Source organism: Phalacrocorax aristotelis, chromosome 1 (genome assembly GCF_949628215.1).
Source record: "Phalacrocorax aristotelis chromosome 1, bGulAri2.1, whole genome shotgun sequence".
Classification (NCBI taxonomy): Eukaryota; Metazoa; Chordata; class Aves; order Suliformes; family Phalacrocoracidae; genus Phalacrocorax; species Phalacrocorax aristotelis.
The window spans coordinates 2037911-2065106 of NC_134276.1; the positions used below are offsets into that span (position 1 = coordinate 2037911).

Genomic DNA, 27196 nt, shown 5'->3' on the forward strand with positions numbered 1-27196 from the left:
GGGTTGTACCCCTGCTGCAAATGAACTCCTAGACCTTGGGTTCACTCTCACTACAGCCTTCAAAAATGGGGTGAAGATCATGTATTTAAGAAGCAGCTCTTGACAGCACTAAGTAGTGCTTTGCTCTTTCTCCTAAACGCATGTAAGGTTCTACATGAAGCTCCCACTAGCGTCTGGAAATTTGGATGCAGTTATGCCGCAGTGAGCTTTAGTATTAACTGAGCTTTACTAATTGTCGGGGGCCACGTGTGCACACACGCTCTGCTGTTGCAGCAGATGTGAAGATGCCCACCTTAGCCTTAATGAAAAAGGCTTAAAGTTAAGACACGTTAAGATGTTTGGCCATCAGGAAGAATTCAGTGTGCCCAGATATCCTGGTTCAGCTGATGGACGCTAACGTAGGTCATATGTGTAAAAATCCTTGCTGATACCCATATGACTGTATGGACTAAACTGTTGATATGCATAAACTGGAGTTAAGGTTAACAACTTTTTGTGCTTTAAGACATTGTTCTGGTTATGGATATTAAGGAAACTGCTTATTGAATCTTACTTACAGGTAGAGCATTTTTTTCTTGCAGATGTGCTCCAGGTGCTGATTCTGATGCGGCAGTAACGCTCGCTCCCCTGAAAATCACTACCGTTGTTCTGATGTTTTATTTAAAAGGTGTTGGTTTTCTCGTTTGTTTTTTTTTTTTTACAGGCAACAATTGGCATTGACTTCTTATCGAAAACCATGTATTTGGAGGATCGAACAGTGAGTAAGATTTCTGTTGCACTTCTCTATGTACAGTAGGAATGAGGATCAGCATCTGTTGTAATTGTGCAGCCCACAGTTCTGAGATCACTTGGAAGTACAGAGTGAGCCTTCATCTACCAGCTGCTTCCAGACTGACAAGTGCTGTGGAGACAGCTCCCTTCTCTGTTTGGGGGAATGGGAAATCACCATTTGGCGCATCTGCGGAGGGCTCACGAGTGCCATTTTGCAAGCGGCAGAAGGTGCTATAGTGTCATTTGCTTTGAAGAAAGAGATGATACGAGTAGTTTGAGGGGTGCCTAATGATGGGAAATTGGAGAAGGGGACCATGCTTTAACCTTGCAGTTTTTGATGTTGCCAGACAGAAAGATGAAATAAAAATTGCCAAATGTTGCCAGTTAATAGTAGCTCGATATTCTTAATGTTACTTGTTTAAAACGAAGGTTGTCTTCAAGAGTAATCCCAAATGATACTTGTTTCTTAGCTTTGGTGCAGTTCTAGTCCCTGAAATGAAATCACTCCTCTGTGGAAGCAAGCCTGTGGTTTAAAATGAGCTCAGATTCTTAATTAAGAAATTCAGCCGCTGAGCTATTTGCAGAAGCGAATTGTGCAGTGCTGCATAAGCTTATGGTACTGTATAAACCCACAATAAATGTGATTGCATTGAAAGTGCTGGAGCGATGAGGTGTTCTTTCCGTAGCAAAATGGGCCCTTGTGCATCTTGCCATACGTGTTGCTTTTAGTATGTCTTGCCTTTTCTTTCAGAACCTTGATGGTAAGAGACAGTCAACCTCAGCCGTGTGCAGGTTACTTTGCAGTGTGGCTAAGGCTTAAATACAGCATTTTATCCTCCTTGAAAAATCCACATTAGCAGCTTTTCCAGTGCTTTGACAGCAGCTGAAGGCTCTTCCTTTTCATGTATGGTGTGTGGTCTGATTCTTCCACCAGCAACCATCCTCCAGGCTGCTGGAGGTTACGTGTGTGAGTCCCAAGGAAGGATAGCAGCAGAGCGTGAAAATCTGGTGTAGGCAGAACTGCAGGTGAACGTTTGCCTTAGTTTTCTTGTCGGTCCTCTCAGTCTGAAAGCTGAGCAATTCTATTTCTCCCCTTTTGGAAGGGAAGCATTTTTTTAAAGAGCAAAGACAGCGGAAAGCCAAGATAGGTGCATATAAACCAGTTTGGCTACTACTAACGCTTGGGAGAGCTTGCTGTAAAGGAGACAGTATGCTGCTGCTCCCAGTCCCCAGTCATCTCCTGCATGAGTTTATAATTTTTATTTAGCTTTTTCCAAAAAGTAAAACTTATTTACTCTTTTATTTTTAGTGGCAGTTTGGCTTTTTTAATTTTCTCCCACCCACAGATCAGGTTGCAGCTGTGGGATACTGCGGGTCAGGAACGTTTCCGTAGCCTCATTCCCAGTTACATCCGTGACTCTGCCGCTGCTGTAGTAGTTTACGATATCACAAGTAGGTATATTGCACTGGGTTTGACCTTTTTCTTATTTTTCTTGCTTGTTTGACTGATTTTGTTAGGTACGGTTGCAATTATGGGACACAGCAGGTCAAGAACGGTTCAGGAGCTTGATTCCTAGCTACATTCGTGACTCCACTGTTGCAGTTGTTGTTTATGATATCACAAGTGAGTGGGGGGAATTCTGCATTTCTAATACTCTGCCCCTTTCATCCTTTAGCCTAGCTTTGCATGTCCTATCACAGCCATCTGCTTGTTCTTCATTCTGGCATGAAAAAAAAGATACTTTTTCTGTTATTGTAGTCGAGTTTTAAGCTAGCCACCTGATCGCTGCTGTTGTAATGTATGAACTGTCTTACAAATGACATCATTTTGTAACCCTTTCCTATTGCATTCTCCTGGAGCCTTGAGTCCTGGCTGGTCTTGTTGCACTTTACCCTCTTTCATCTGCTTTTTGGATTGTAATATCACCTATGACTTTTGGTCTCAAACACCTGAATCATGTTCATAGATATCTGAATTCTTAGACTTTTCACTGATAGCTGTAGCTTGCTTCACTCCATTTGCCCCCCCCTCCCCCCCCCAAAAAAAAAAAAAATCTGGGCATGGGCTGGGGGGAAAAATGCATTTAACATCACATTTTCATTGGACTCAGTCACTTTCACGTTTTGCAATATGTAAAACTTACCACTAAGCCCTTATCCTTTAACAATTGCTCTTTCATTTCTTACTAAGGTATGTACATTTTTGTGAACTAAAATATTAGTGCTTTTTCAACCCTTCTCCTTCCGTCCCTCCCCTCAGTCCAGAGACCCGTAACTTACTGGCTTTCCGTATTTGCAAAGGACAGAAATTTTGTTTTAGAAGAACTAAACCTTCAGACACTTTCAGTTCTAAACTGGAACTGACTTGAGGGCAATGGCCTACTTCTATACCAATGCAGCAGTGCTCATCCTTTGATTTTATAAATACTAGAAGATTACAGCAGGAATATGGGCTTTACCTGTAAAAGCTTTAATTGTTAAACATAGCACTTTTGTTGGAGCTAAAATTACAGGTTAGCTGTGAAATTTTTCTACTGACCTAGCAAATTCAATACTCTACCAAGTAGTAAAGAGAAGAATTAAGACACTGGCAAGTGATCAAGTCTTGACTGTCTAGATGACGATATATTACTATGCAGTAGAAGCCATTAAAGAAAAAAATCAATATTAGTCAAGAACTGCTGCAGAGCCACTTCCCCCCGCCTCCTTTTTAAGTACCGAAAACTACTTTGGCAACCGGAATGCTCTTTGTGTAGCTAACTGGCAAACGCGGAGCTCCATGGCAGCTTCAGTACTACTCGTTTTTCCCTTACGGGTCGCAACTTTTCAAACACACTGTCTCGTTAGATCAGGATAGCTTCCTAAAACTCTTACCTTGCAGCTTTTAAGGATGTATCACTAAGTGTCTGATAGGCTAAATTTGTGTTTCTGGTTCTATGCAAATGATTTGGAAACTCTTTTGAGCCTAGTGTTCAGCGATAGAGGAGTTGCTAGTATGTTGTGTAACCCTGGTATTTCCTAGAGAAAATTCGGAACCTGGCAAGTAGAAAGCGATTAAGCAGTACAAAATGTGTAGCTGGTATTAAGTACTTTTGAGGAGCAATGAAACTGCAGGAACCTCTTGCTGTACATGCACAAGTCGTGGGCAGCGTAGAATGCAATATCACGTTAATCCCCATTCTCTGTATAAAATATTTGATGTTGAACTAAAAAAAAATGAACTGGTCTAAAACACAGTGATAAGACTTCTCATTTTAGACGCTGTCAAAACCAAATTATAGACCAGCTCGGTTCACTCCCTGGCTTTGAATTCGCCTGTAATGGAGTACTAGTCCATTTTAAGTTAATGCCAAAGTTTTCATAGGCTTCAGTGTGGGAGACTTAGGGTTTCACTTGCTGATTCTTCATCGCCCTATTATGCCAATTCCAGAGAATATGAAGCTTTTATTTGAGACTTACAGATGTATTTACCAGTGATTTGTGAAGAATACCTGCAGTGATAATCCTCTCCACTGTTCTCTGTTAGATGTAAACTCGTTCCAGCAAACAACAAAATGGATTGATGATGTCAGAACGGAAAGGGGCAGTGATGTCATCATTATGCTGGTGGGAAATAAAACAGATCTAGCAGATAAGAGGTATGGAGGAATAACTCATCTTTCAAATGTTTTTCTTAATCTGCTGCTGTTTTCTCCTAGACTACTACTTTAAAAAGAACACTTGTATTTATTTTTTTCCCCCAAAAAAATGCTCAAGCTTGTTTTAACTATGCTGGGGGTGGCTGTTACTAGAGATATCTCAATTTTAAAACCTCTTTCATTTGGTTAAGCGTAAGTTTCCAGCATAATGCTGCAAATGAGTTGAGAAACCGTCACCGTCTTGTTTGGATGTCAGGAGAGAAGGGAGCGTTAACTACAACCTCCATCAGTCAATGAATAAGCTGATGTCATCGCAAATATTCACGCTTCATAGATTTGCTCAGATATGAATAAGTGCCAGTAATCCTCCCTTTTAAACTCTTCAGGGGTTTCCATAAGTTGGCGAACTTAACTATTTTTATTAGAAGTTTGCTGCATTGTGGACTCTTCTTATTCTGGGTTTACGGTATTCTTAACACGAATCAAAAGTCACAGAGGTAAAACAAAAGCATGAGAGGAGGGAAGAAGTCTGGATTTGATTGAAATCCCTGTTTCCTCAGAATAGCTTCACTTGTGACCCTTACTCCAGATTTATAACATCCTGTTGAGTTGTTTATGTGCACACATGCCCCTCGCATACCTCCTGATTTTTGTATGGTAGCTCTTGAGCCAAAGTTCCCCCTGGCTTTTGCTGTAGCAGGCTGTTTAATGGGTGGGATGCCCTGCCAGTGGCAAACCAGGATGAAATTCCTTTGATATGAGACGGTTACACTTGGTCCCTTGTTAAAATGGTTTTGTAGGCTGCAAATTGATGATTATTACTGGATATTTAAAATCTGTTGATTGCAAATTGTGCAGACATAAAAGCATGGCTTCCTGGACAGGGAGCTGGGGGAGTCTCATTGGCCCACTTAGCTGTTCCACTGGAAAGTGGAGTTCTACTTTGGGAGCCAGCTGTGCCATAGAAGTCCATCTGATATGATAAAATGGTGATATGTGTCTACAACGGTGCTCAGCATGTGGCATCTGTATGCAGGGAAAAAAAAAAACAAACCCCAACATTAAATGCTTTCAGAACTGTAAAGAAGACATCTCCTTGGGTTGAAGACAAAAATCTTAATTTTCAAGGTGTTTTTCTGTTTTTTTTCCTAATTCTGTGTTACCTTCCCCAGACAAGTGTCCATTGAGGAAGGAGAAAGAAAAGCCAAAGAGCTGAATGTAATGTTCATTGAAACTAGCGCAAAAGCAGGATACAACGTAAAACAGGTGAGTAACATGTTGGCCGCAATCAACCGAGACCACTTCTGTTAGTGTGCTGTTGTGGAAATAGGACCTCCCTGGATGTAGGGAAGCCTTTGCAAAGGGTGCCAGAGGGACGTTTGTAGTCCACACGCAGCAAACAACGTCTCAGAGTCACATTGTTGGCCGAGGTTCAGAAGGATCCCTGACCTTGCAGCAAATCACTTGGAACTTCTTTCCCCTTAGAAAAGAGGAATTACTGAAGAAGCTTTGTGGGTGCAGAATCATACCTTCCTGGATTCTTGATAATCCACATTTGGTGTTTAGACTGAAGGGATTAATGAGCCAAGAAGTTGGGGAAAAACAGGTCTGAGGACTGTTTCTGATATTGATTCAGTGAAAGAATGTGGGCAAACCAGTCAAGGAGGAATGTGATGGCTTAAAATGCTTCTGCTGTACAGCGCGACAGTGTAAACTGGTGTTCCCACTCTGTTGGAAGGCACTGAAAGTGTGAGCAAATGTTCTTGGACAGCGGGAGCTATTTATTTCTGGTAGATGATGGGTCACCTTTGAATTGGGGAAAGCAACGAAATGTCTTTTGAGCTGATGCAACTGCAATGAAATCAGGTTTTATGTTGTGAGATGAGCTGCGGCTCTTTAAATTCTGACCTGCCAGATGAAGTTTTAGCAGTTGTGTTAATAAAGATAAATCACTTGGCAAACAGCGAACTGGTGAGAGCAGTAAACACTGTGGAACTGATCTGGTGTTTACATGAAAGAAATTTTGTTTGAGCTTATTAGTTATGTAAGCAAATATGCTTACTAGCAGATCATGAATAGAGAGCTAGGGCTGTACATCCCTACTGACTCAGTGCATAATGGGATGCTGCTTTTCCATTGATCTAGCAATTTCTCATACGGATTCGTGACTGCTACAGCATTTGGCAGCTGGTCTTATGGTACGAGGAAAAGCAGTAGTGCAAGATGTAGAAGACATTCATTTTTGGGTGTTTCCATAGAGCAAATGCGTGCACACGCATACATCATGTATGTATTTTACATATATATAGTTACACAACTAGTTTGTATGCAGAATTGTATCAGGAGTCGCTAAAACAAGGTTATAAATTACTTTGTACATTATAGACAGGACTGAAGGGTCTGTTATTAAAATGTCCCTTGACTTCATATATTAGTAGCAAAATTATTCCCTATATAATGGAATAATTAGACATGTTAACTTAGCACTGTGTTTCAGTGCATTAGCAAGCATAAAAATGTTCAGTTCCAGGGTTCACCAATTATCCTGCCACAAAACAGAGGCTGGCTTGTAATTAAGGCTTGGATTCTGTGCTGGAATCCTTAATGTTTACTTAGACTGGTGGGGGGGATGTGCTCTTGAGAGCAGTTGCCTCGCTGAGAGGAATGATGATGATGATGAAGCTCTGTACTCCCCCTTTCCCTGAGGGAGTTGCTGTGCAGCTGACACATGTCCAGAAGTCTGTGTCCAAGCCTGGAAGGTAGCTTGTGGCTTTTGGGGTCAGGTGGAGCCCTGATGATTTGAGATATAAATAGGAAAATCTTGTATGGTATGCCTCTAGTCTGTTTTGGCATAAGATACCATTGTTTAATGAAACATGTGCTTTGTAAAGCTAGCACAGCCTTCATCATGAAGGATGGTAGCTCCATTTAATACATCATGAAGGAACAAACTTGGCCTTTTTCTATTTTATGCTGAGGCCATTCAGGGATTGTGCTAATGAGATTGTCAGAGCATAAAGCCATTCCTGTAGCTGTAGCCTAGCTTGCATACTCTCTAGAGAAAATTCTTCGCTGTATAACGGAGGTCTAGACAAATTATGCCTCTGATTTTAATTGCCAGGTTACATGCTGGAAGACTACTTCTGTGAGAAAATAGGTTTGGTAATTCAGTTCTAGCAAAAAATAAAAGGTAGTGGTGGGAACCTGGGGGCTAGTTCCCTCTGTATTAAAGGGAAGATTTGGTGTTCTGAGGCATAATTCTTGTTCTTCACTAACAACAATAAACAGTAATATCTAAAAAGCTTGAGGCTGTTACACATCACCACATCATAATCCGAGCGGGTCCTTCATGTAGTGTGACGTCTTGTCAGAACTGGACAAGAGGACAGATTTTACATGACTTCGTTCTCTGAGTAAAATATCAAAACAAAAGACACGAGTGGTTATTCAAAAAGAACTAAAAATGGATTTTTCTTCTGAGTTTTGATCCTTGTGTTGCAGTCATGGACTGGGATTTTGAGGAACTTCAAAGCTATTCTGTACTGCAGAATATTTGAAACTCTTTTTTTAATTAGTTTTATAAGTAGTTGTTGAAACAATTCTCAAAGGATAAGGCTTTTAATACCACTAGTTTTCTAGTTCTCTTTTCTTTGCAGCTTCTCTTTGAATGGTTTGAATGTATTTTACTGACTTGTCAATAAATTCTTCCCAAATATAAATGGGAAAGTGTATGGGTACAGCTGCAGAACAGATACCCTTCCCATAACCTGTGTAAAACCTTACTTTAATAAGCTGAATGCAAATTTGACCTTCCTGTAGCTGATAACTTTTATCCATAATATATTCTGATTTTGCAGAACAATTACTGCCCAGGGTAGTTTTCATACAAGACTTCTAATTCAAGTGTCAAATTATTTTACATGCAAAATCTGTATTTTGACTACATATAATGAAACACTTTTATGTGAAAGTTAAGATCACCTAGTGCTGGATCCTAAATGTTAATGCAAAGGTGAGTCTTTGACTAGTGATGAGTCATTGGTTTGTCCGCTTAGGTTCAGATTTAGCAGTTCCTATGCAGCTCTGATACTGCGTGTGACTGAAGTTTGTAGGTTAGGGAATACGAACTGTTTTGGTTCGGGGTTTTTTCGTCTCCTTCCACACAGAATTCTCACTTCCCAGTATTAAAACTTGTCAGTGCTTCACTTGGCGGCCTTGAGCGGTGCAGAAAAGCTGACAAAATGCTGCTGTTTCCCCTGTCCTCTCTTCCCAGCACAAAATCTGTCGCCTGGATCTAAACCCTGTGCCCTGAGTTAAAGGTAGGGAATGGCATGGGTTAATGCAGAGGAGGACTTGGGGCGAAGTTGAACCCTTGCTCCTCCATTGTTGGCTTCTTTCCATTTCCATCTCTTTCACATTAAGGTCTTGGTCTCAGTGCACTGTCGGATGTAGATGTCTTGGCGTTACCAATTCCAGAGTGAATTCTGGTGTTGGAATAATAATTGAAGAGTAATGTCCTCTCACAGGTGGTGAATCTTAGTGCTATTTGCATCGGCTCAAGCGCTAGATTTCTCCAAGGGACGCTGTCCACTGGGTTTCAGAAGCAGCATTTGCCCCATTCAGGATATGGAAGAAGCTTTTCTTGTCCTGCTTGGGGAGGGTGACGGCTAAGACTTTGTCACCTCCTGGGCCCTGTCACTTCTTTGCTAGCCGTCAGTGGGAAGCCAGGGGACTTTTGACCTTGTGTACTACTTTTAGCTTCTTGTTCATCCTTTTCTGCTGGAAGGCAGCACTGCTAAGAGGAAAGGGCACCACCTTCAGCTCTGTGATTGCTGTAGCTATCCTACAAATCCAGAGTGCCTGGCTTTGTAGTGTGGCTCCAGAAGGTGAGTTGCATCGTGCTTCAAACAGCATGTGTTTCAATGCCAGGATCTTCTACCAACAAAGAAGTAGAGGGGAACATGCTGCTGACAGGCTTTTTTTGCCATTTCCCTGTGGCATGAAAGGGGACAGCTCAGAAGACGGCACCTCAGCGAACACAGTGCTGGGGACTGAGGTGGGAGTGACTGACCTGTGGCTCACTTTAGAGGCTCAGAGGTGGATCTCTGTGTAGTCACTGCAGAGAAGTAAGAGGATTTGCATCCTCTGTATGTGGTGGCTGAAACCTGGACATGGCAGGCTTTCATTTTCTGACTTCTCTGGCATTTCTTTTCCCCAAGGATTGATCTGATGAGCTGCTGGGGCAAGCCTCATCTCTTCTAGATGCACACTGTCAAACTAGATCGTAACGTACAGCTGCTGTGTACTGTTGGCTCTGTTAAGGTACAGCTGTCTCCAGTCACTGGGGTCCTATACACTTACTGTTCCTTCTGGCTTTGGGGAGGGCGTGTTGAAGGAAAAAATGAGTGATTACGGAGTGAAAATGGTGATAGTATTATTCTGGGGTTAAACTGATGCAATAGAGGGAAAAAATTGGCTTTTGGACCCTGCAAGTTTCGGCCAAGACTGATTGCCAGGGGAGCCTTAAAACTGAGAAGTAGATAACTTGCTTCAGTTAATGCAGAGCATCGTAGTCTCTGATTCATTTTGTTTGTCAGCCCTGAATAAGCTTTAAAAGACTGAGATTCACGCTCTATCTCGGAAGTCTGTATTTCAGGGAATCTTACTGTTAGTCTGTGGATTTCATGCCCAGAATATGTCAGGGTTCATTTTGCTGTCTTGTAGAAAGAGAGGGGAGGGAGAGCCCTGAAGACCTCCTTACAGGGGCACCTGGCACACTTCGCATTCGCTCTCAAAGAGCCACAGGCTGAATGCGGTATTTGGCAGAAAAACTTTCTCACGGCAGCAGCTAAAGGACCGTGGCCCCTTGAGTAACCCTGTTTTCACAGAGCTGGCTGCATCTAGCAGCTTGGCTCTTTCTCCTGTCTTTTGATTCTTGTCTCTCTGATGGGCAAGAATTATTCTTTGAGTTGCACTGTTCTCCTCGGAGAATGAGAATTAGGGAAACGTTTTTGTTTGCTTTGCGTTGGGGAACAGGTTTCTTGCCTGGCTTTTCCATCTGGACAGTGATCCTCCTGTCCTTTCCATATTGCTGCAGGAGTGTTACAGTGAAAACTGTTTTATGCCTACGGTCCTTTGTGACACTGATCTCTTGGGGATTTATTGGCTGCAGTCGTAGGAGAGGCACAGTTTGGCAAATGAGTTGAAACTAATGGCGAGAGATGAGGGTCTTTTTCAGCGTTTAATCAGGAAGGGAGGTTGCAGGGGTGAATGCTGAAAGAGACTTTGTGTAGCTCTTAGTCTTCCAGACGGCTGCATTTAACTCCTGCCTTGGAAAAAAAATGCCTGAATGCTCACCCATACATCTATTTTTATACACACACAAATATATGTACACATATATGTGTGTATGTACACAATATTATATATGCATATGCATGTGTGCAACTGCCTGCGACTTTTTTCAGTGAGATAAGACTGCTGGCTTGGGTCCTGCCGGCGCTGTGAAGCGGCAAGGTCCCTGCGTAGAAGGCTGCTTTCTCACCATCGTCAGGTTTCCCTAATTGGATTTGTTCACATATGCTGTGGCTGATAAGCAGAAGGTTAATAAGAATGAAAGTTGATTTCCTTAGTTGCCAAATTCCTTTTTTTTAGTCAAATAATTTAGGGGAGAAATACCGCTAAAGGCATAATTTTATTTCTGGTCTTAGTGTAAAGAAAGGATTAGTGTGTTTCAAACACTTAGCCTTTCTGTCAGCAGCTTGGTTTAAATGCAGTAATTCCGGTTGGTTTCAATCAGCTGAGGTTTTTCTGAGACTCCCCACCCCTCCCCTCTATAAAATTGCATCCCTCACTTTCTGCGTATTGTACAAGGGGGAAATAGATAGCAATGCCACAGTTTAAAACAATTTTTTTAATGCTGTTTCCACCTGGGATCTCAAAGCCCATGACATCAGCAGAGACCTGTATGAAATGATGCGTTTCCTTCGTTCTATCAGAGCGACGATGTCAAGCGAGCAACCTAATTTAGGCATGATCTGATAGATAGGATTGTGCCAAACTCTGTTGCATATCCATCCTGAAAACTGATGGGAGGGTTTTTTTCTTTTTTCCTCCCCCAAACCTTCTGTGTCAAGAACTGGGTCAAAATTACTCTTAAGACTGCAGTATATGAGCAAAAAGGCGGTGTAGTGGAAAGGTAGGTGAGCAAATTCGCTCTGTTCTCTACCTCTAATGTACCACTGGCATATCAGCAGGAATGTGCGTGTTACAGGGGCGAGAGTTTAACAGCTCTTCCCCTGCAGAGCTGGTAGGGGGATGTAGGGGAATAGACGGGGATCGGCGACCGGAAGATCACGGGATGTGACGGAAAGATAGACTCCTCCCCATAGGAGTGGCAGGAACAGGAAGCGCAAGAGCTATATAAGCGTGTGACGCAGCTAAATAAACGGACATTTTGTATCTATCATATTGATGTCTGTGCATCACTGTCCCCAGGGTGGGTAGAGCCCTGTGTCCCGGAGATATGCGGCCCAAGATAAGTTCTCCCGTAGAAGCGTACAGCTACAGGGGTAGATGTAGCCATGAAGTGATGTGCCAGAGAGGAGCAGAGTTTACTGTGTCATCTATTTACACATTGACATCATACCAGTACACTGCTGAAAGCGTAACTGTGGCTGGTATTTGAATATCTTGCAGTTCAGACTGGTGGCTCTCCAGCAAGCCTGTTGTCTTTTTTGCCCAGAAGTCACAAAGCTGTTTTCCTTTGTAAAATTGAAGTTGAGATCTGTTAATCAAGCTGTGAAAGTTCACTGAATATTGAACGTTTTGAGAGTAGAAGTAATTTTAGGGACAAAGCCCGGTAAGGAAGGAGAGTCGGAAGCTTCTGTACCCAAATGTGATCGAGTTGGGGAGTTTACTGAAGACTGTTAAAGGCAAAAAAGCATCGAGACTGAAGAGCGGATTCAAATATAGTACTTAAACTTTTAAGGCTTCCAGAGGAAGATGAAATTGAATCACAATTACTTCCTTGATCATCTCCAAGATCCAAAAAAAACCCACCTTACAATGAATAGTCTAGTGTTGTACTGAGTGAAAGAAAAGCCTTTTTAAATTATTTAGAAGTAGTAAAGCTAAGAAGGTTGGCAGGGCTGTGCCCTTATCTGATTGGAATGGCAAGGAAATATAATGCTGATGGTGAGGGTATGATGGGAGATTGCTCTGAAAATCTGTAGCTTTTTTCTTCTCTCCCATTTTGTTCTTACAAGCCAAAGTGCTCATGTCTGACTAGTTTTAAAAGCTTGGAAAATGATAGTCGTGTTGCTTTTTCAAGCAGAGTGAAGAGTGGTGGTGAGATGAGGCAAGCAGGCAGAATAACAAGTGGTCAGCTCAGTTGATACGACATTTTTTGTACAAGGATTACAATTAGATCAGTGTCTAGCTTCTCCCTGTGTCAAAATAATCTTAATTCTGACCAGGAAGTCTCTCTTGCCTCTCTACTTTTGGGTGGTTGTGCGTTCCTGCTGTCTGTCCAGCGTCGGTGGCTAGTGCAGTTCAGCATCTGGAATTTTGATATGATCTTTGTTTCTTCGTTGTTGGCATATGAGAACTTGGCGGAACTTTTCAGTGAGGTCGGGAAGCTCAGGATAACAGCAGAGGTTAATAGAAACTCAGATGGGGACACTAAGCTTCTTTGCTTTGACATTTTTGGCTCAAATTGGTGAGATACATCGAGCGCTGACTTTCCAGACCCATATACATGTCTGAGTCCAGATTTCAGTGTAGGCCTCCAAAGTGGTGAGGATGCTGGTGGTGGTTTCTACAGCAGTTACAAAGCAGAACTGCAAAGGAAAGCAGCTTTGCTGCCTTCTACCTGTCAGTGTCGTTCTCTCCTCACGTAGTATCTCTTCAGTCAGTAACAAACAGTGGTGACAGCAAAGGTCAGACCCCAGCGAGCATCGTGTGTTTGTACTCCTGCCCTGCAAAGGTCACAGCCGCACCTGACGAACCTGGGGGCTTGTTCGTCGTTAGCTTGGGCTGTACTTGTCAAGCTGATGACGTTGTCTTAATGCCTTCCCAGCATCGTTTGGATGCTTGGGGCCAAATTTGCAAAAGCACTTGGGCACTGATCTGCAAAGCTGTTCAGGACCCTACGTTCATAATATAAACAGACTGACAGCGGCTTGGCTCGGTGTTCTGCGGAAAGTGGGTCACTGGGAATAAGTGGTTTAGCTTTGTGTCACTTGAGGAGAGGGCTGAGGTAACGCGCAATAATGTCAATGTAACACATTAAGGCTGACGTCCGGCTCACGCCGGGGGTTTTGGGACTCCCGAGTGGCTGTTGGGTGTGCAGTGGGGTGATTTTAACACACTGATGGATGGAGGTGTTGAGGCTGTGGAACCATCTAGCCTCCTGGATGCTTGATAATGTGCAGGCAAGAAATACACAGTAGTAAGAACATCTGTAGTGGTGTAAAAACATTAACGCAATGTATGTCAGATGCTTTTCTATCTGGGTGTGTGCTGAGTCCGTCAGTGTGGCACCAGGCCGGTTCTCCAAAGGTAAGAAACAATCAGGCAATCATTTGGTCTCTTCTCCCAAGTAACGAGCGATGGAATGAGAAGAAATGGCCTCAAGCTGCGTCAGGGGAGGTTTAGGCTGGATGTGAGGGAAAATGCCTTCCCTGCCAGAGCGGTCAGGCCCTGGCACAGGCTGCCCAGAGAGGTGGGGGAGTCATCGTCCCTGGGGGGGTTCAACCACCGTGTAGCCGTGGGACTTGGGGCCATGGTTTAGGAGGCCTGGGGGTGTTGGGCTGGGGGTTGGCCTTGATGATCCAAGAGGTCTTTTCCAACCTTAATGATTCTATGATTTGATAACCCTGATGAACAGGAAAGGCGATTCATCCATCCATCAGATTTGCCCTCTCCTCCCCTCCTGTGCACACGCTCGCTGAGGCACATGAGAGAATGCTGTTGTGGAACCTTGCATGGTTCCTACCAACTGAACGCAGCATCTTCTGGGAGAAGTCATACTCAGCTCAAGAACAGTCCTTAACTGTGCTGTTCCTGTACAGGACAAAACTATTGTGGGCTCAGTAAATTCAAGTGAATTCTCATGCTTTAATAGCGGGCAAATCTGTCAGCTCCTTGTCCAGAGGGTTGGGGAAATGCCATGTGGAGACATTCACACCCCACCTGGACGCGGCCCTGTGCCCCTGCTCTGGGTGTGCCTGCTCCAGCAGGGGGTGGGACGGGATGAGCTCCAGAGGGCCCTTCCAGCCCCTGCCTTTCTGGGATTCTGTGGTGGGAACCACAAGTCTGAGCCTTGGGGGCAAAGGTAGGAAATATGGGAGAGGGAATTGGTCCTGTTTGGTCTTACCTCTCAGCCTCCTTAAACTTGAATACACCTATGAAGAGAGTTTGGAGCTAAGACCTTGCTGGGAAACTGGAGACAGTGTCCAAGTGAGAGGGAGAACAACTGCTTTGGGAGTGCAGGTGTGCTTGACACGTGCTCCTGTTCTGTGTTTTGTGCCCTGCGCATGGACTGGACATACGGTAACAATGGAGTGGATCCCAAAAGCTGAGGGCACTTGCAAAAAGGGTTGGGCAAATGCCTGAAAAATCCTTTGTCTGGCTTCACAGGGAGCCTGGGCCACAAAGACGTGGAGCCTGCAAGAAGGTGGTTTGGAGATGTCATTATGTACACGCCAGATTCTGGCACTCTTCTGTACGTGCCAGCTTGGCCAATATTGGTGACAGACTTCTGGATGTTCTGTTTGATGTCATCAGTGTGTCTGTCCTGCGTAACTAATGCTCCGCAGAGGTGCAAAGGTCGCGTTCCCACCTGGTGTGGGGAAGTTGTTGGGGTCTGTGAGCCGTGACAGATGCGAGGTGGGAAACGCTGGCTTCACAAACAGCGTATTCGCAGAGAAGGTGGTAGAAGGTTTGCTGCGTGTAGCCAGTAACACTTGATCTTCAGTAACAACAAAAAACGGGGTTTGCCATTTCCTAAGAATAAAGGTTATATTTGGTGTCAGGCTTTTTGGTGTAAGCAGTGTAAATAGTACCGAAGGATGTATTGAATCATTGTTTGAACTGTATCAACTGGGGTGTGCACCCTTTAAAGTACAATTGTTTTGATCTGTTCCCTGTGTGTTTTTTGCAGCTTTTCCGACGCGTGGCAGCTGCCTTGCCTGGAATGGAAAGCACACAAGACAAAAGTAGAGAAGACAGTATCCTTTATGCGTCTGTGCTGCGATTCAGCGGTGGCAAAGCGCTGCCAGGCGTTACCGTGGACGAGGAGGATGCAGGCCCTGAATAACAAGGATGAAGGAGGGAGCGATATCTCTCCTGCAGCCCTCAGTCAGCTTATGGACATCCCAAAAAGAGGGCTGAGAGGGGGAATAGGGGCAAGTAATCTTCTGAGCTTGAAGTACTGAGGGAGAAGGCTTGGGGGGATAGAAGGCTGGGAGTAGGGGCGTTAAGGGCAGAGGCCTCTACGGTAAAGTAGGGAAAGTAGGGATTTAGGGCTATGAGGTGGTATAAAAGCAAGGACAACTGGATGAAAACTGAAGGGAGGACAATGGGAAGGGTGCAAACAGATCCAGAAAGATTATTTGCTTGGTGTTTGAGCAGGTTGGATGTGGGGAGGAAGGGGGAGACTGTGAAGTAGGAAAAAACGGGCTGAAAAGAGGCTTGAAAAAAAAACCTCAGTGGCTTTTGCAGAGCAGACGCTTAGATCTGACTTGCAGAATCCTAGAATAAGCTAGGTTGGAAGGGACCTCTGTAGGTCCCTTCTCCAACCCTCCTGCTCAAAGCAGGGCTAACTCCAAAATCAGGCCAGTTTTGCAGGGTCGTATTCAGGGAAACTTCAGGATTCTCCAGGGATGGAGATCCCATAACCTCCCAGGGCAGCCTGTTGCAGTGCTTGACCGCAGACAGTTCCAGGCAGGCATCCGTCTGGTGTGAGGGAGGAGAAGACACAGCTGAGGGACAGAAAACAGATAAAGCTTTCTGCATAACGAGCAGTATGGCTAAATCTGAATTTCTTACTTGGCCAGCTGGGTGTGTTTGGGGAGGGCAGTTAAGCCTGTGAAGGTGCTTCTGTGAGAGGCTTGTGAGAAAACTGTAGGAGCGGTTGTGGTTGCTTAGCATAGCTCTGGAGGTGAAAGAAGTTCTGTGATAAGCAAGCCACTTATATTCTCACCTGAGTACCCATTTCTGCTCCGATTAGAGAGGACAGGTAATGCAGAAGGCAGAGGGAGGGCTGCCTGCCTCTGCACGCAGCTCCTCCTGCAGCAAGAGTGCTGGCTGGGGGAGATCACGGTGGGTGCTTCAGGCGGGAGCAAAGAGGGGTTGCATTGCATCTTGATTGACAGAGTTGATGAGATGCTAGAAGTGGGTGAGCTTTTTTGAGATGAGGAACTTTTTCCAGGGTTGTCAGTTTTATTTGCAGCAGGGATCACGTAGCTGGCAGCTGGTAAACGGAGGAAAGGTGGTGCTTTGAGGGAGGATGCGGCAGGAGCTGTAGCAGAGAAGCCTGGTGCTGAAACCACATCTCCTGTAGAGCATCTTGCTGCACAGGGGAAAGGAGGACTTGGGAAGCTGTGGATTGGAACTGCTAAGGCAAAAGCTTTGTGCGATATGGGCTTTGATTGATCAACAATATTTCATTACGCAAGTCACCAAAAGGTTAATGAGCAACGATCTTTATTAAGGAAAGGACGGCAGTAGGATGTGCAGGCACTGGTGGATGGGCCTGTTTCCCTATCGGGGAGTTTGATCACTGGTCTCTAAGTGGGAGTGCAATAAGGGCACTTTGAATTTGACATCCTGCAGAGTGCAGATAGCAGAAATTGAATATGATTGTCTCCCGGACAGCTGCGCTAGGATTAAGGGGGGGGGGGGGGCGCGGAATTTTCTGTAGGCTTTTCTGCAGAACGCTGAAGGTTCAAGGGTCTCGAAGTGCTTGTGCTCGGTGATGAAGCTGGCAAGGCTCATTTCGAGCATCTCTGACTCTTAAATGCGTATCTATCAAGGTTCAGCTCAGCAAAACAAGTATTTGAGATTAATTATTGGTCTTTTGTTTCCCTTTTTGTGTTTATTTTCTCCTAACCTCTGTAAAAACCGGCTTCAACCCCCTAAAGAAATAGGTTGGCAGTACCAGCTGTGTGACCTACTTGTCTTTGTGTTAACTGATAAGAGAAACACTTGAGATTTGTGCTGAACTGCCGTGAGTCGGGTTTGGGGATTAGTGGTCAAAGCTCTTGCTGTGAAAGGCTACGTAAGCGTTGTAACTGTAGGGCACGAGTTGGGGAGTCGAGTGCCACAAAGGGAGTAGCTCATCGCAGGCTGGTTCAGGGCAGCAAAGCTCTCCAGCGACCTTATGTTCTTGTTGGATTTTAGCTGTGGTTGTGAGGGGCAAGTTCAGGGAGGCGGTAGGGGGTCTGTCGGCTGGCGGTGGGGTGAGCAGCGCGGCCTAAGTAGAGGAAGGATTGTTGGGAGAGTTCAGGAGGGCACGGACAGAGCGTCGCATCTGCGAGCTGTGGGTGGCATAAGTACTCGGGGGTCAGCGTGAGGTGGAATGGCCTCGCTGGAATATGCTGCTGTGGGATTCTCTTAGCAGAGCGCACGCTGCCATCTGTATTCACAGCCCTTATTTAAACCCAGATGGGCTGCTCTTCCTGCCCCAAAGCTGAGTGCGGACAGCACGGTGAGAGGGAGGCACTTGCCAGTTGGCTGGGAAGCGTAGAGGAGCAGGAGTTTGAGTGTTCCTCCAGGCTCCTGCTCTCTCCAGGGCTTAGTTGTTTTTCGAGGCAGCAGACTGACCCCCTCCTGGGCGCCCACCAACTGGAGGTGCTGCTCTCAGTGCTGGGAGACGGAATCTAGCATCGATTTGAAACTGTGGTTTTCAGAGCTGTTACTGATTCCCTCTGAAAATGGTGATCAGACCCTTCAGCGTATAGATCTTTAATTACTAGCAATTGATTTGGAACAAGAAGAGGTCACTGGGGAAGAGCAGGCTCTGCTTAGAGACAGACATTTGGGGTCTGATGCTGTTTCTGCTACGTACTTAAGAATGTGCCAATGCCGGGGCACGAGGGGCGGCTGGGAAAGCTCTGTCTTGACTTTGTTTTGAAGCTGGTCTTTTCAAGAGCTTTTGAAAATAGTTTTCAAGTATTTTGGTGGGAAATACTGAACCGAAAACACCAGTCAAAATGCTGCCCTACCTGTGCTTGGTGGGGAGACCGAGTTGGGTATCTGTTTGCCTTAACTTACTTCTTCCAGTGATTGACATAAAACTGGAAAAGCCTCAAGAGCAGCCTGTCAGTGAAGGAGGCTGTTCCTGCTAATACCATGTGGCTTCTACCTTTCTCCAGAACATCACTGCTTTCCCTCCCTTTACTCTTCATTGACTGCAGTGTGAATATTGGCTTGAACCTTCCCCTTTCAGTAATAACGTATTGCAGTTCATCATCGCTGGCTGTCTCGTGGAGATGATCTATTAGCTTCACAAGCACACACACACACCCCCACACAAAGAAAATGTCAGTGTCTTCATTATTTATAAGAAAAAAAAAAGCCAAAATATTTCAGCATATTCTAGTTATAACTTTAAAAAAGAATAGGTACAATTTCTTAATATTTGTTCCTTTTTTAATATGTTATGATATTGCACTTTGAAATGATGGAAACCAAGTAAGTTTTGAATTGGACTTAGATGAGAAGTACGTGCAGAAGAGTGCTTGCAAATCTTACCCGTTCGATATCTCTTAACAAACTGGACATGACTAGACAGCAGTCAGAAATGCAAGCGGGAGGTGGCATATGCCGAGGGTCAAATGCTTATCCTTACAATAGTAAAAAAAAAAACAAAAAATTGAAACCAAGCTCTTAATCTTTTGAGCGGAGATAGTCTGACTGGTTTTCAAACCCCCAAACGTTTTTGGAAATGCAACCTTTAGCGGGGGTTTCGACACCACGAAAGGCTACTGGGTTTTTTAGTTCTTGCAGAGGCAACGTGAACACATTTCCAAGAAAGCATACCGAGAAATGCAGCGTGGCTTTCTGAGCGGGACGGATGGCTTCTGGAGGATTTGGGGGGGGAAGGAAAGGGTGGATGTGCATTAGCAAAACACTTGCAGGAAGCAGGGAAATATGTTTCGAGTGCAAGATGAGTTTTAAGAGTACTTTTTTTCCTTTTACGTAGAACATGGACGAAGTAAGTTATTACTGCCCGAGAGATGGGAACGTAACGTTTCAGCTGTTTGGAGGAGAAAGCGTTTTGCTGCTTCTTTTTTTTTCTTAGGGGAAATATTAAGTGAATTCAGGACTGGCACTAAAACCTGCCGAAGCAGATTGAAACCTTCTAAATTGGGCAGAAAGAGGAAAGAGCAGCAGGATTACCCGGCGGAGACGCTGTGTTCACAGGCCAGTTCACGGCTGGGAGAGAGGGGGCGGTGGAAGGGGGAATCGCACCCGCTTTTCCATAGCGTGGTCGTAGGTCGACTGGGGAAGGGGGGTGTTTACTTTGCTCGTACAGAATTCTAGTTGAGAGGTCTTAGATGGAAAGGAGGGGAGTTCAATAGGATGGAAACCAATTTACAATTATGCAGATTTATGCCTTTATTTTTTAGCATTTTTTTTTCATGTTCAGTCTTCCAGGTTGGTTTAGTTTGGTTCACTAGAGCTGTATAGTTTGGTTAAATAATCAGTAATTTAGTTTTCTATTTAACTAGGCTTACAATTAACCATTTTTCTTTGATATTTATTTCTTTGCTTAATTTTTTTTTTACTCTTTTCAGTGATTAATTTCTGTTTTGTTTCGCTGAGGAATCTGTTTAGAGCTTTGCTGATGTTGCGAGATGTAGCTACCTGAGAAACACAGAATCGAACACACTAGAAGTGCACCCTTTTAATCTTTACTAGTCATTGTGAAGTTGCTGTGTAAGTTAATAAACACAATTGTAAATACATTGTTTGCTGGGCGAATATGGCTGAGTTACAGTGCAGGAAGGAATTCTTGAGTCTGTGTTGCGATTGCTACTTAAAGGAACAATTGCAAGCAAATATTCAGGCTCCTCCTTTGTTCTCTTCTGCCCCTCTACCATCTAAAATAACCAACCGGGGAAGAGAAAGGGAATCGTCCTCACCACCACTTTCACCAGGAAACGGGCATAAAAGATTTGGAATTCGTCATTCCTGAAACAAATGCTAGACCCGTGCCCTGCCCTGGGTTTATAGCAGCTCTGCACAACGATAACTTAAAGGCAGAATGAGATGTAAAGTGCTTTTATAATGCAATATTAAAGGCGAGTTTTTTTGACGTGGCATGTCTTGAAATAAACATCAATGATATGTGACAAAGGATCATTCTTTATTTAAAAGAAACTCTTGGGGGGAAGGAAACCTGGCTACTTTTCCTGTATTGTACTGTTCTTAACTGTGCAAAAACGGTTCATCTTGCTGCTTTTTCATTTTGTTTGGGTTTTTTTTTTCCCCTTTGGTTCTTCATGCAGCTTACGTTGGTCATCATTTGGCTGTTTTCCACAAGCACCTACTTTTTTTTTTTTCCCCCTTCTGATATAACCGAACCCCTACGTTTCCCATAGTCGGAAGCTTTAAGCACTGGATTTGTAAGAAGCTGGCTTAGCACGTGCGGGTGATGCCGCACGAGCAGCTCGGCTGCTTTTAATGGAAGCTGCAAGTTCTGGGAGCGGGATTATTCGATGGGCCCGTTCCAACTCGCTCTAAAAAAAGGTCTAGAACGGAGCGTGCCCACGAGCTCTGTGCTCAGCACGGCCCAGTGGTTGCAGGAACAAGGACGAGCTGTCGGTGGTTTGGCGCTTGTCCCCCAGGAGGGCCCTGAGGTCTGCTCAGGACAGCCGGGTACGGTTAACGTATGTCCTTGCCGATAGTCAGTGCTTAACGTGACTGCAGGACTCGATCCTGTCCCAATCCCAGTTTCCCAGAGAAAAGACGCTTCCAAAGTGACTGCAGAAGCAACGCAGTCTTAATTTTTTTTTTTTTGCGCCATCCCTCTTTCAGGTTTTAGGTTTTAATTTTATTTTGCTCCATTGACATGGCCGGTAGAACCACGGGAACAGACATTTTTTAACAATGATTTTGTAAACAGTGAAGGTTTCTGCTCTGTTTCTTTTCTCCCCACTCTGGCTTGATTGTTGTACAGTACATGACGCAGCTATTCCATTACTCACTTTTTGTCTTGGTACAAGTAGTTGAAGAAATTGTATAAGGGGAAAAAGGTTCCTTTTCTTCATGTTGGAATGTCACTGGTACCTCAGCTCTGTTTGATAATATGAAACAACAACAACGACGAAAAAAAAAATCCTTAGCGCTTGAACTAAATAAATACCTGTCTCATTGGAAAGCTCTGGGTCTCTTCTCTACGTACGTCCATCACAATGCAGGTTCGTGGGGGTGCAGGGCATCAGGCTGCTGCTTCTTGCTCGTGCTTTTTGCGTTTCAAGGCTGCTTTTTAAGGGCAAGAGTAAGTTTTTGGGGAGAAAAGATGGTGGAGTTGTGTGCATAATGTGTACCCGTTCTGTAGTGTGTCTCTGCAATTGTTTCCAGCGATCGAGGAGTGATATCGAGGATGGGTACAGAGAGCACACCCTCTGCCTGCTGCAATTGTGCCGTTCTGATCCTTTCTTGCTCTCGAAATCCAGCCATTTCATCCATTCCCTTTCACAAAGGTGGTTTGGACGCGTTGCGCGGCCTCGCTGCTGCCTGCCTCAGCTTCCCCACAAGCCAGCTCTGCGGTACCTGTTGAGCGAGGGTGGACCGGCCCCACCTTCCTCGAGGAGGATCCTCCTTAAGCATCCGTCTTGCTGCAGATGGCAGACGAGGGCTGCGGGGACGGGTAGGTGAGTACCAGTAACAGATGCTCTTTGATGGAGTTATCCTCGTCTAGTATTCCAGGGAAATGAACTGGTTTTGGTCTGGTAACGCTAGCTGCCTAACCCCTGTCACTTGTTTGAGCTCTTTGTGTCCAGAGAAGGGCAGCGGGGCTGGGGCAGGGTCTGGAGCACAAGTGTGCTGGGGGGCGGCTGGGGGAGCTGGGGGGGTTTAGCCTGGAGAAGGGGGGGCTGAGGGGAGCCCTTCTCGCTCTCTGCAGCTGCCTGAGAGGGGCTGGAGTGAGGGGGGGGCTGGTCTCTGCTCCCAAGTCACCAGTGACAGGGTGAGAGGAACCGGCCCCAAGCTGCGTCAGGGGAGGTTTAGGTTGGGTGTGAGGGAAAATGCCTTCCCTGCCAGAGCGGTCAGGCCCTGGCACAGGCTGCCCAGAGAGGTGGGGGAGTCACCGTCCCTGGGGGGGTTCAACCACCGTGTAGCCGTGGGACTTGGGGCCATGGTTTAGGAGTCCTGGGGGTGTTGGGCTGGGGGCTGGCCTTGATGATCCGCGAGGTCTTTTCCAACCTTAATGATTCTGTGATTCTGTATTAAAAGAATTCTTAAATTTGACAAGGCAGAAATTGAACAGTGTTGTAGCTGTGGAGGTGTGCTGGAATTAGCGAGGTAGGAACAGCCGTATGGGGACAGGCGACTGGAAGAGGTTTTCGTCACTGGGGGGAGCTTCTTTCCCTTGTACCTGGCACCTCCAGGCCCTGTCCCGGGTGGGAGCGCACCTGGAGAGTTTCTTGAGGGCTTTGGGGTGTGGGAGGAGGCACCTGAAAGCAACTGCTTCACCTCTCAAAAGAGGGTTTAGGATTAATCTGTTGGAACAAGCTGAACTTTATATAAGCAGGTTTTGTCTCCTGGCTCGCGCCAAAGTGTGACAGTCTCAATTCCTCCTTACTGCTCTCCGTTGCTGCTGAATCACCTTAACGCTGCCGTTGTACGTAACCTCAGGCTGTCACCTCGAGCACCAGTATCTCAGTTTCCAAGCTGTAAAAGGGGGCTGGATTAAGCTGCAGAGAAGGGGCTGCTTCTGGGCCAGGCACGGTCTGGGGGCACCCGTTAGCTCTGGCGCAGGATGCTGGTCCTGGCCATTAGCTCGTGGCTGCAGCGGGTCAACCTCTGCTCCCAACCTTGCTGGTTTTCATTAGCTGTAAGGTCGGATAAGGGAGTGTCTGGCTCGGATTAGAGGGCGCCTCACGCTGGCGTTTGCTGATGGCTCCTTTGTCTGCTCGGCTGGGAGGGTTTGCTGGGCTGGAGGAGCCGCCGCATCCTCCTAGCAGTGTCTGCAGAGCTGCTGCAGCAGCCGACGCCATCCCTTCACTGCACGGTGTCGCTTTTGCTTCCAGCACCCAAATCTTCAGCAGACTAGACCGTGACAGGGCTATACTTGATGCAGCAGCCACCTTTTCCATGCTGGGCATGTACCAGCCCCGAAACGATAAACGGGGTGGGCAGGCTGCTTCTCGCCGTTCTACCTGCAGTGTGGCTGCGGCAGCCACTGCCGGCGCTCCTGCAGTCAGAAAAGCAGCTGCAAGCACCCAGACCTCAAATCAGCCTCTCCCATCTGCGCTGCCGTAGCGCTCCGTGCTCAGCCGCCTCCTGCCTCTCTGGCCTTGCCTGAGCTGGGGTTTCCAGGCTTGCCGGCCTTGGTTTTTTCATCAATTTGCAAAAGGACCTATGTTTTTTTTATCCCCCCACGCTCTTTAGCCACCTTTTCCTTCCCCACCCAGGTCTGAGTCTGCGCCAAAGTCAAACGTGGCTTTTTATAGAGGTGTTTGAGTTCCTCTTGTAGCAGCTGAACGTAAGCACGTGCCCAGACTGCTGCCATAAATGCCTGGCTCAGGCGCATCGGGAGTTAAACACCGGCTGAATTGCAATGACATGAGCAGCTCTGCCTTTCCCTGGAGGATGAGTAGGGCAGGGCTGAAGGCAGCTCAGGCTGGAGGCAGCTGGGTGATGCTCCTGCTGGGTTCAGAGGGAGGAGGCTCTCCGCAAGCGCTGTTTCCTAGTTGAATCTTCCAGGCTTGCCACCTGTTTCCGAGGTTTTGGGCATAAATTAAAGCCATTCTGAGCGCTTGCTGTCAGCCACCCGGCGAGCGCGTCTGGAATGGGGATTGTGTTAAAGGCTTGATTAAAGTTATCGCTAATTAAAGCACTGAAACCACTCTGTATCCCCTTTGCACAGCCAAGCGGTCCATCCGTGGTGCCGCGTGCCCTCGGACGCGGGTGCCGGAGGGAGAAAGTGGTGCCTATCGATGCTCCTGGGGCTGGTGGTGGAGTTGGCACCGAGCTTTCCCCCTTTTATCTGAGCTCGGGAAGAGGGGATGGGTGGAAATTTGAGGCTTGATCTTGACATTTGCTGTGGTGTAGCAGCCTGTGATGCAGCTCCTTTATTTCCAGATCAGTGGGTTTTGATCGCAGTGATGGTCAGGTGGGCTCTGGTGATTTCCTTGCTGCGATATTCGGGGACTAAATCTTACAGGGCCATTTGCGGGCGTGCTTGGACATTAACCGCTTGTGCCTGGTCCTTACTGCAGATCCCACCATGTCAGTCGTCATTTCTGAGGGGGTTTTGAGTTGTTCCAGACTTTGGCCACTGTCTGGGCTTTGGCAGCCCTCGCTGCTGAGTGAGACGGGTCAGACGAGTCTGTGTTTGAGTGTGAACAGAGCAGGTCAACCCTAATTTCTGTGTCTCAGCACTTCTTGTCCTTCTGGTCCTGCGCAGCGTCTGTCCCAGTCGGCTCTGGAGGCCCCCAGGAAGCCCCTCTCCTGCGGGCGAAGACCTGAGCAGAGCAAAAACCAAGCCAGGTGGTTTCGTGGACGATGTTCTTTACATTTCCAAATTTCTTTTTAACCTGTTTTAATTGCTCCTTCGTTTAGCTTCCTAGCGAGGGGTCTGGCTGCCGTCAGCTGCTCCCACCGACAGCGTGAGGACCCCCGGAATCGCTGCCGGAGGAGTGTGCTGGTCCGTCGCTGCCCTTCTCAGCGACCTTACCTGGATCACTTGGCGTCCCTTGGGTTCTTCGGGAGGCCGGCACAGCTCCGCTCGGTAGGAGAGAAGCAGGATCAGCCCTGGGATGTTGAGGTACTGCAGGGATGGGGAGCGTGAGGGCCTGTCTGAGCTGGGGAAAGGGAGCTTTTGCAGGACACTGGCTGGAGGGGAGTGCTGATTTCCAGCTTCTGCTGCTCTTCACAAAGCGTTTCCAGATGTTTCCATCTCCATGCGTGTCTCACCCTTGAGTTAAGCATCTTGTGTGCTAAACGCCTGCTAGCGGCTCCTGGCCTGGCGCTGGAGGCGCGCTTACCCAGGAAAAGCTGCGGCTTTTCCCACATCTGCCAGCTCTGAGGATTGCTGAAGTCCCGGAGAAAAGAGGGTTTAGAGGATGTCCCTCTTCTTGGCATGTCCCTACAGCTGTCCCTGCCCAGCCCAAACCATCTCGCACCCGCAGGTTACGCTGCTGGGACTCGGATGGTTTATTCCCACCAGACCTTGACTCGACCCCGGAGGCTCCACATCTCAGGCTGCTTCGTTAGCAGCCAGACGCGCTGCTCCGCTCGCTGTGCTTCCCCGCAGGCGGGACGGCACCGGGGACTCTCCATCAGAGCTAATTGGTCCCCTGGAGCCATGGGATTCGGTGGTGGGGACAGGAGACGGGTGCCCGCCCCAGCTGGCTGCGCTCGCTGCCGGGCTGCCCCATCCCTCTGCCCCGCAGCGCGTCCTGCTCCCCGCCTCGTTCCCAGCCACGCGGAGGAAAGGGCTCTTGCTCCCGAAGCAACACCTCTGGGGCCAGGGTGGGGGACACCCTGCGAAGGGTCCTCAGCTCCTGCAGGGACAGGTTTAGGTGGAGGCGATGATGGGAAATAGTTCGGAAAGCGGGACAGCAGCTCCGTGCATTAAGACGGGGCCAAGCGCGGATCCAGGAGGGAGCGGAGCCGAGCGCCGTTCGGCCTCCGCGCAGCTCGTTTCCCGTCTGACGTGTGTCCTAAAAGCAGCCGTGGGTTTGTCGTTTCGTTCCTCGGTCCCCGCCGCGGCGCAGCAGGAATAACCGCGGGCGTCTGGGGATCGGCGGCAGGAGAGAGCGCGGGGAGGTGCAGAGGTGAGCGTGCCTTCGCGCAGGGCTGGGAAATAAGGGAAAAGGGATGAGGGGATGCTGCAGAGGGGTGTCCGGGGCCCGATCCTTCTCCTCTCCACCCTTTAAAAGCCAGGGTTCTGTGCCAGGATACGTGCGGCGATGGAGGAGCCGTGGGGAAAAACCCAAACCCTTGGCTTAGAAAATGCTAAATTTTTTCTGAAAGCAGGGGGCAGGCGAGCCTCAGCTTCTCTCCGCTTTGCAAATTAAATTGAGCCGGTGATGCTTTAAACCATCTCGAGGCTTAAAACGGGGCTGGCGGGGCCCTTGGCTGCGGCGGCCCCTTCGCGAATGGAGAGCCGCTCATCCTGCGGGGCTGGAATTTGGGATGCAAGGGAAGGAGCCGCCCCGCCAGCGTGACCGCGGTCCTCTCGCACGGCAATGGAGCCGCGCTGGGCCGGATTTCTTGGGCAGCTTTTTCCCTTTAGCGTCTCTTCAGGGTCGTCACGCTGTGGTCAAAGGCTGCCAGCGGGACCCCGCGGTGCCGCGACTGCGTCTGGGTGCTCGAGGTTTGCTCAAGCCCTGTTTTTTCAAGAAGCCAGAGGATGGTTTTGAGTTTTTCAGTAGCCCGTCCCTCCCCTCGAGCTGCCCTCAGAGCTCCCGGTTGAAAAGGAAAGGAGGAAAAGGGGATGTGGGAGGAGATGAGGGAGCTGGTGACACCCCTGCGCACCTTCCCACCCCCTGGAGATCGCTGAGGATGAGCAGCCCCCTCCTCATCCTCACTCACCCACAAGCTGGGTC

At 47.0% G+C, this 27196-nt stretch overlaps 1 protein-coding gene across 3 annotated transcripts in view; it reads left to right on the top strand.

Annotated features, from left to right (window-relative positions):
- Nucleotides 1-20774, top strand: part of RAB6A (RAB6A, member RAS oncogene family) — a 62976-nt gene extending 42202 nt beyond the window's left edge. Inside the window, exons 3-9 of one of the 3 annotated variants that reach the window (XM_075108977.1) lie at nt 704-757; nt 2118-2234; nt 2290-2395; nt 4298-4409; nt 5582-5675; nt 15574-15640; nt 18696-20774. In XM_075108977.1, coding sequence (XP_074965078.1) covers nt 704-757; nt 2118-2234; nt 2290-2395; nt 4298-4409; nt 5582-5675; nt 15574-15640; nt 18696-18760 — 615 coding nt within the window. In that variant the 3' untranslated portion in view covers nt 18761-20774. The remainder of the gene's footprint in view (nt 1-703; nt 758-2117; nt 2235-2289; nt 2396-4297; nt 4410-5581; nt 5676-15573; nt 15641-18695) is intronic. The other 2 variants (XM_075108812.1, XM_075108892.1) reach the window with 2 other exon arrangements.
- Nucleotides 20775-27196: the final 6422 nt, after the last annotated feature.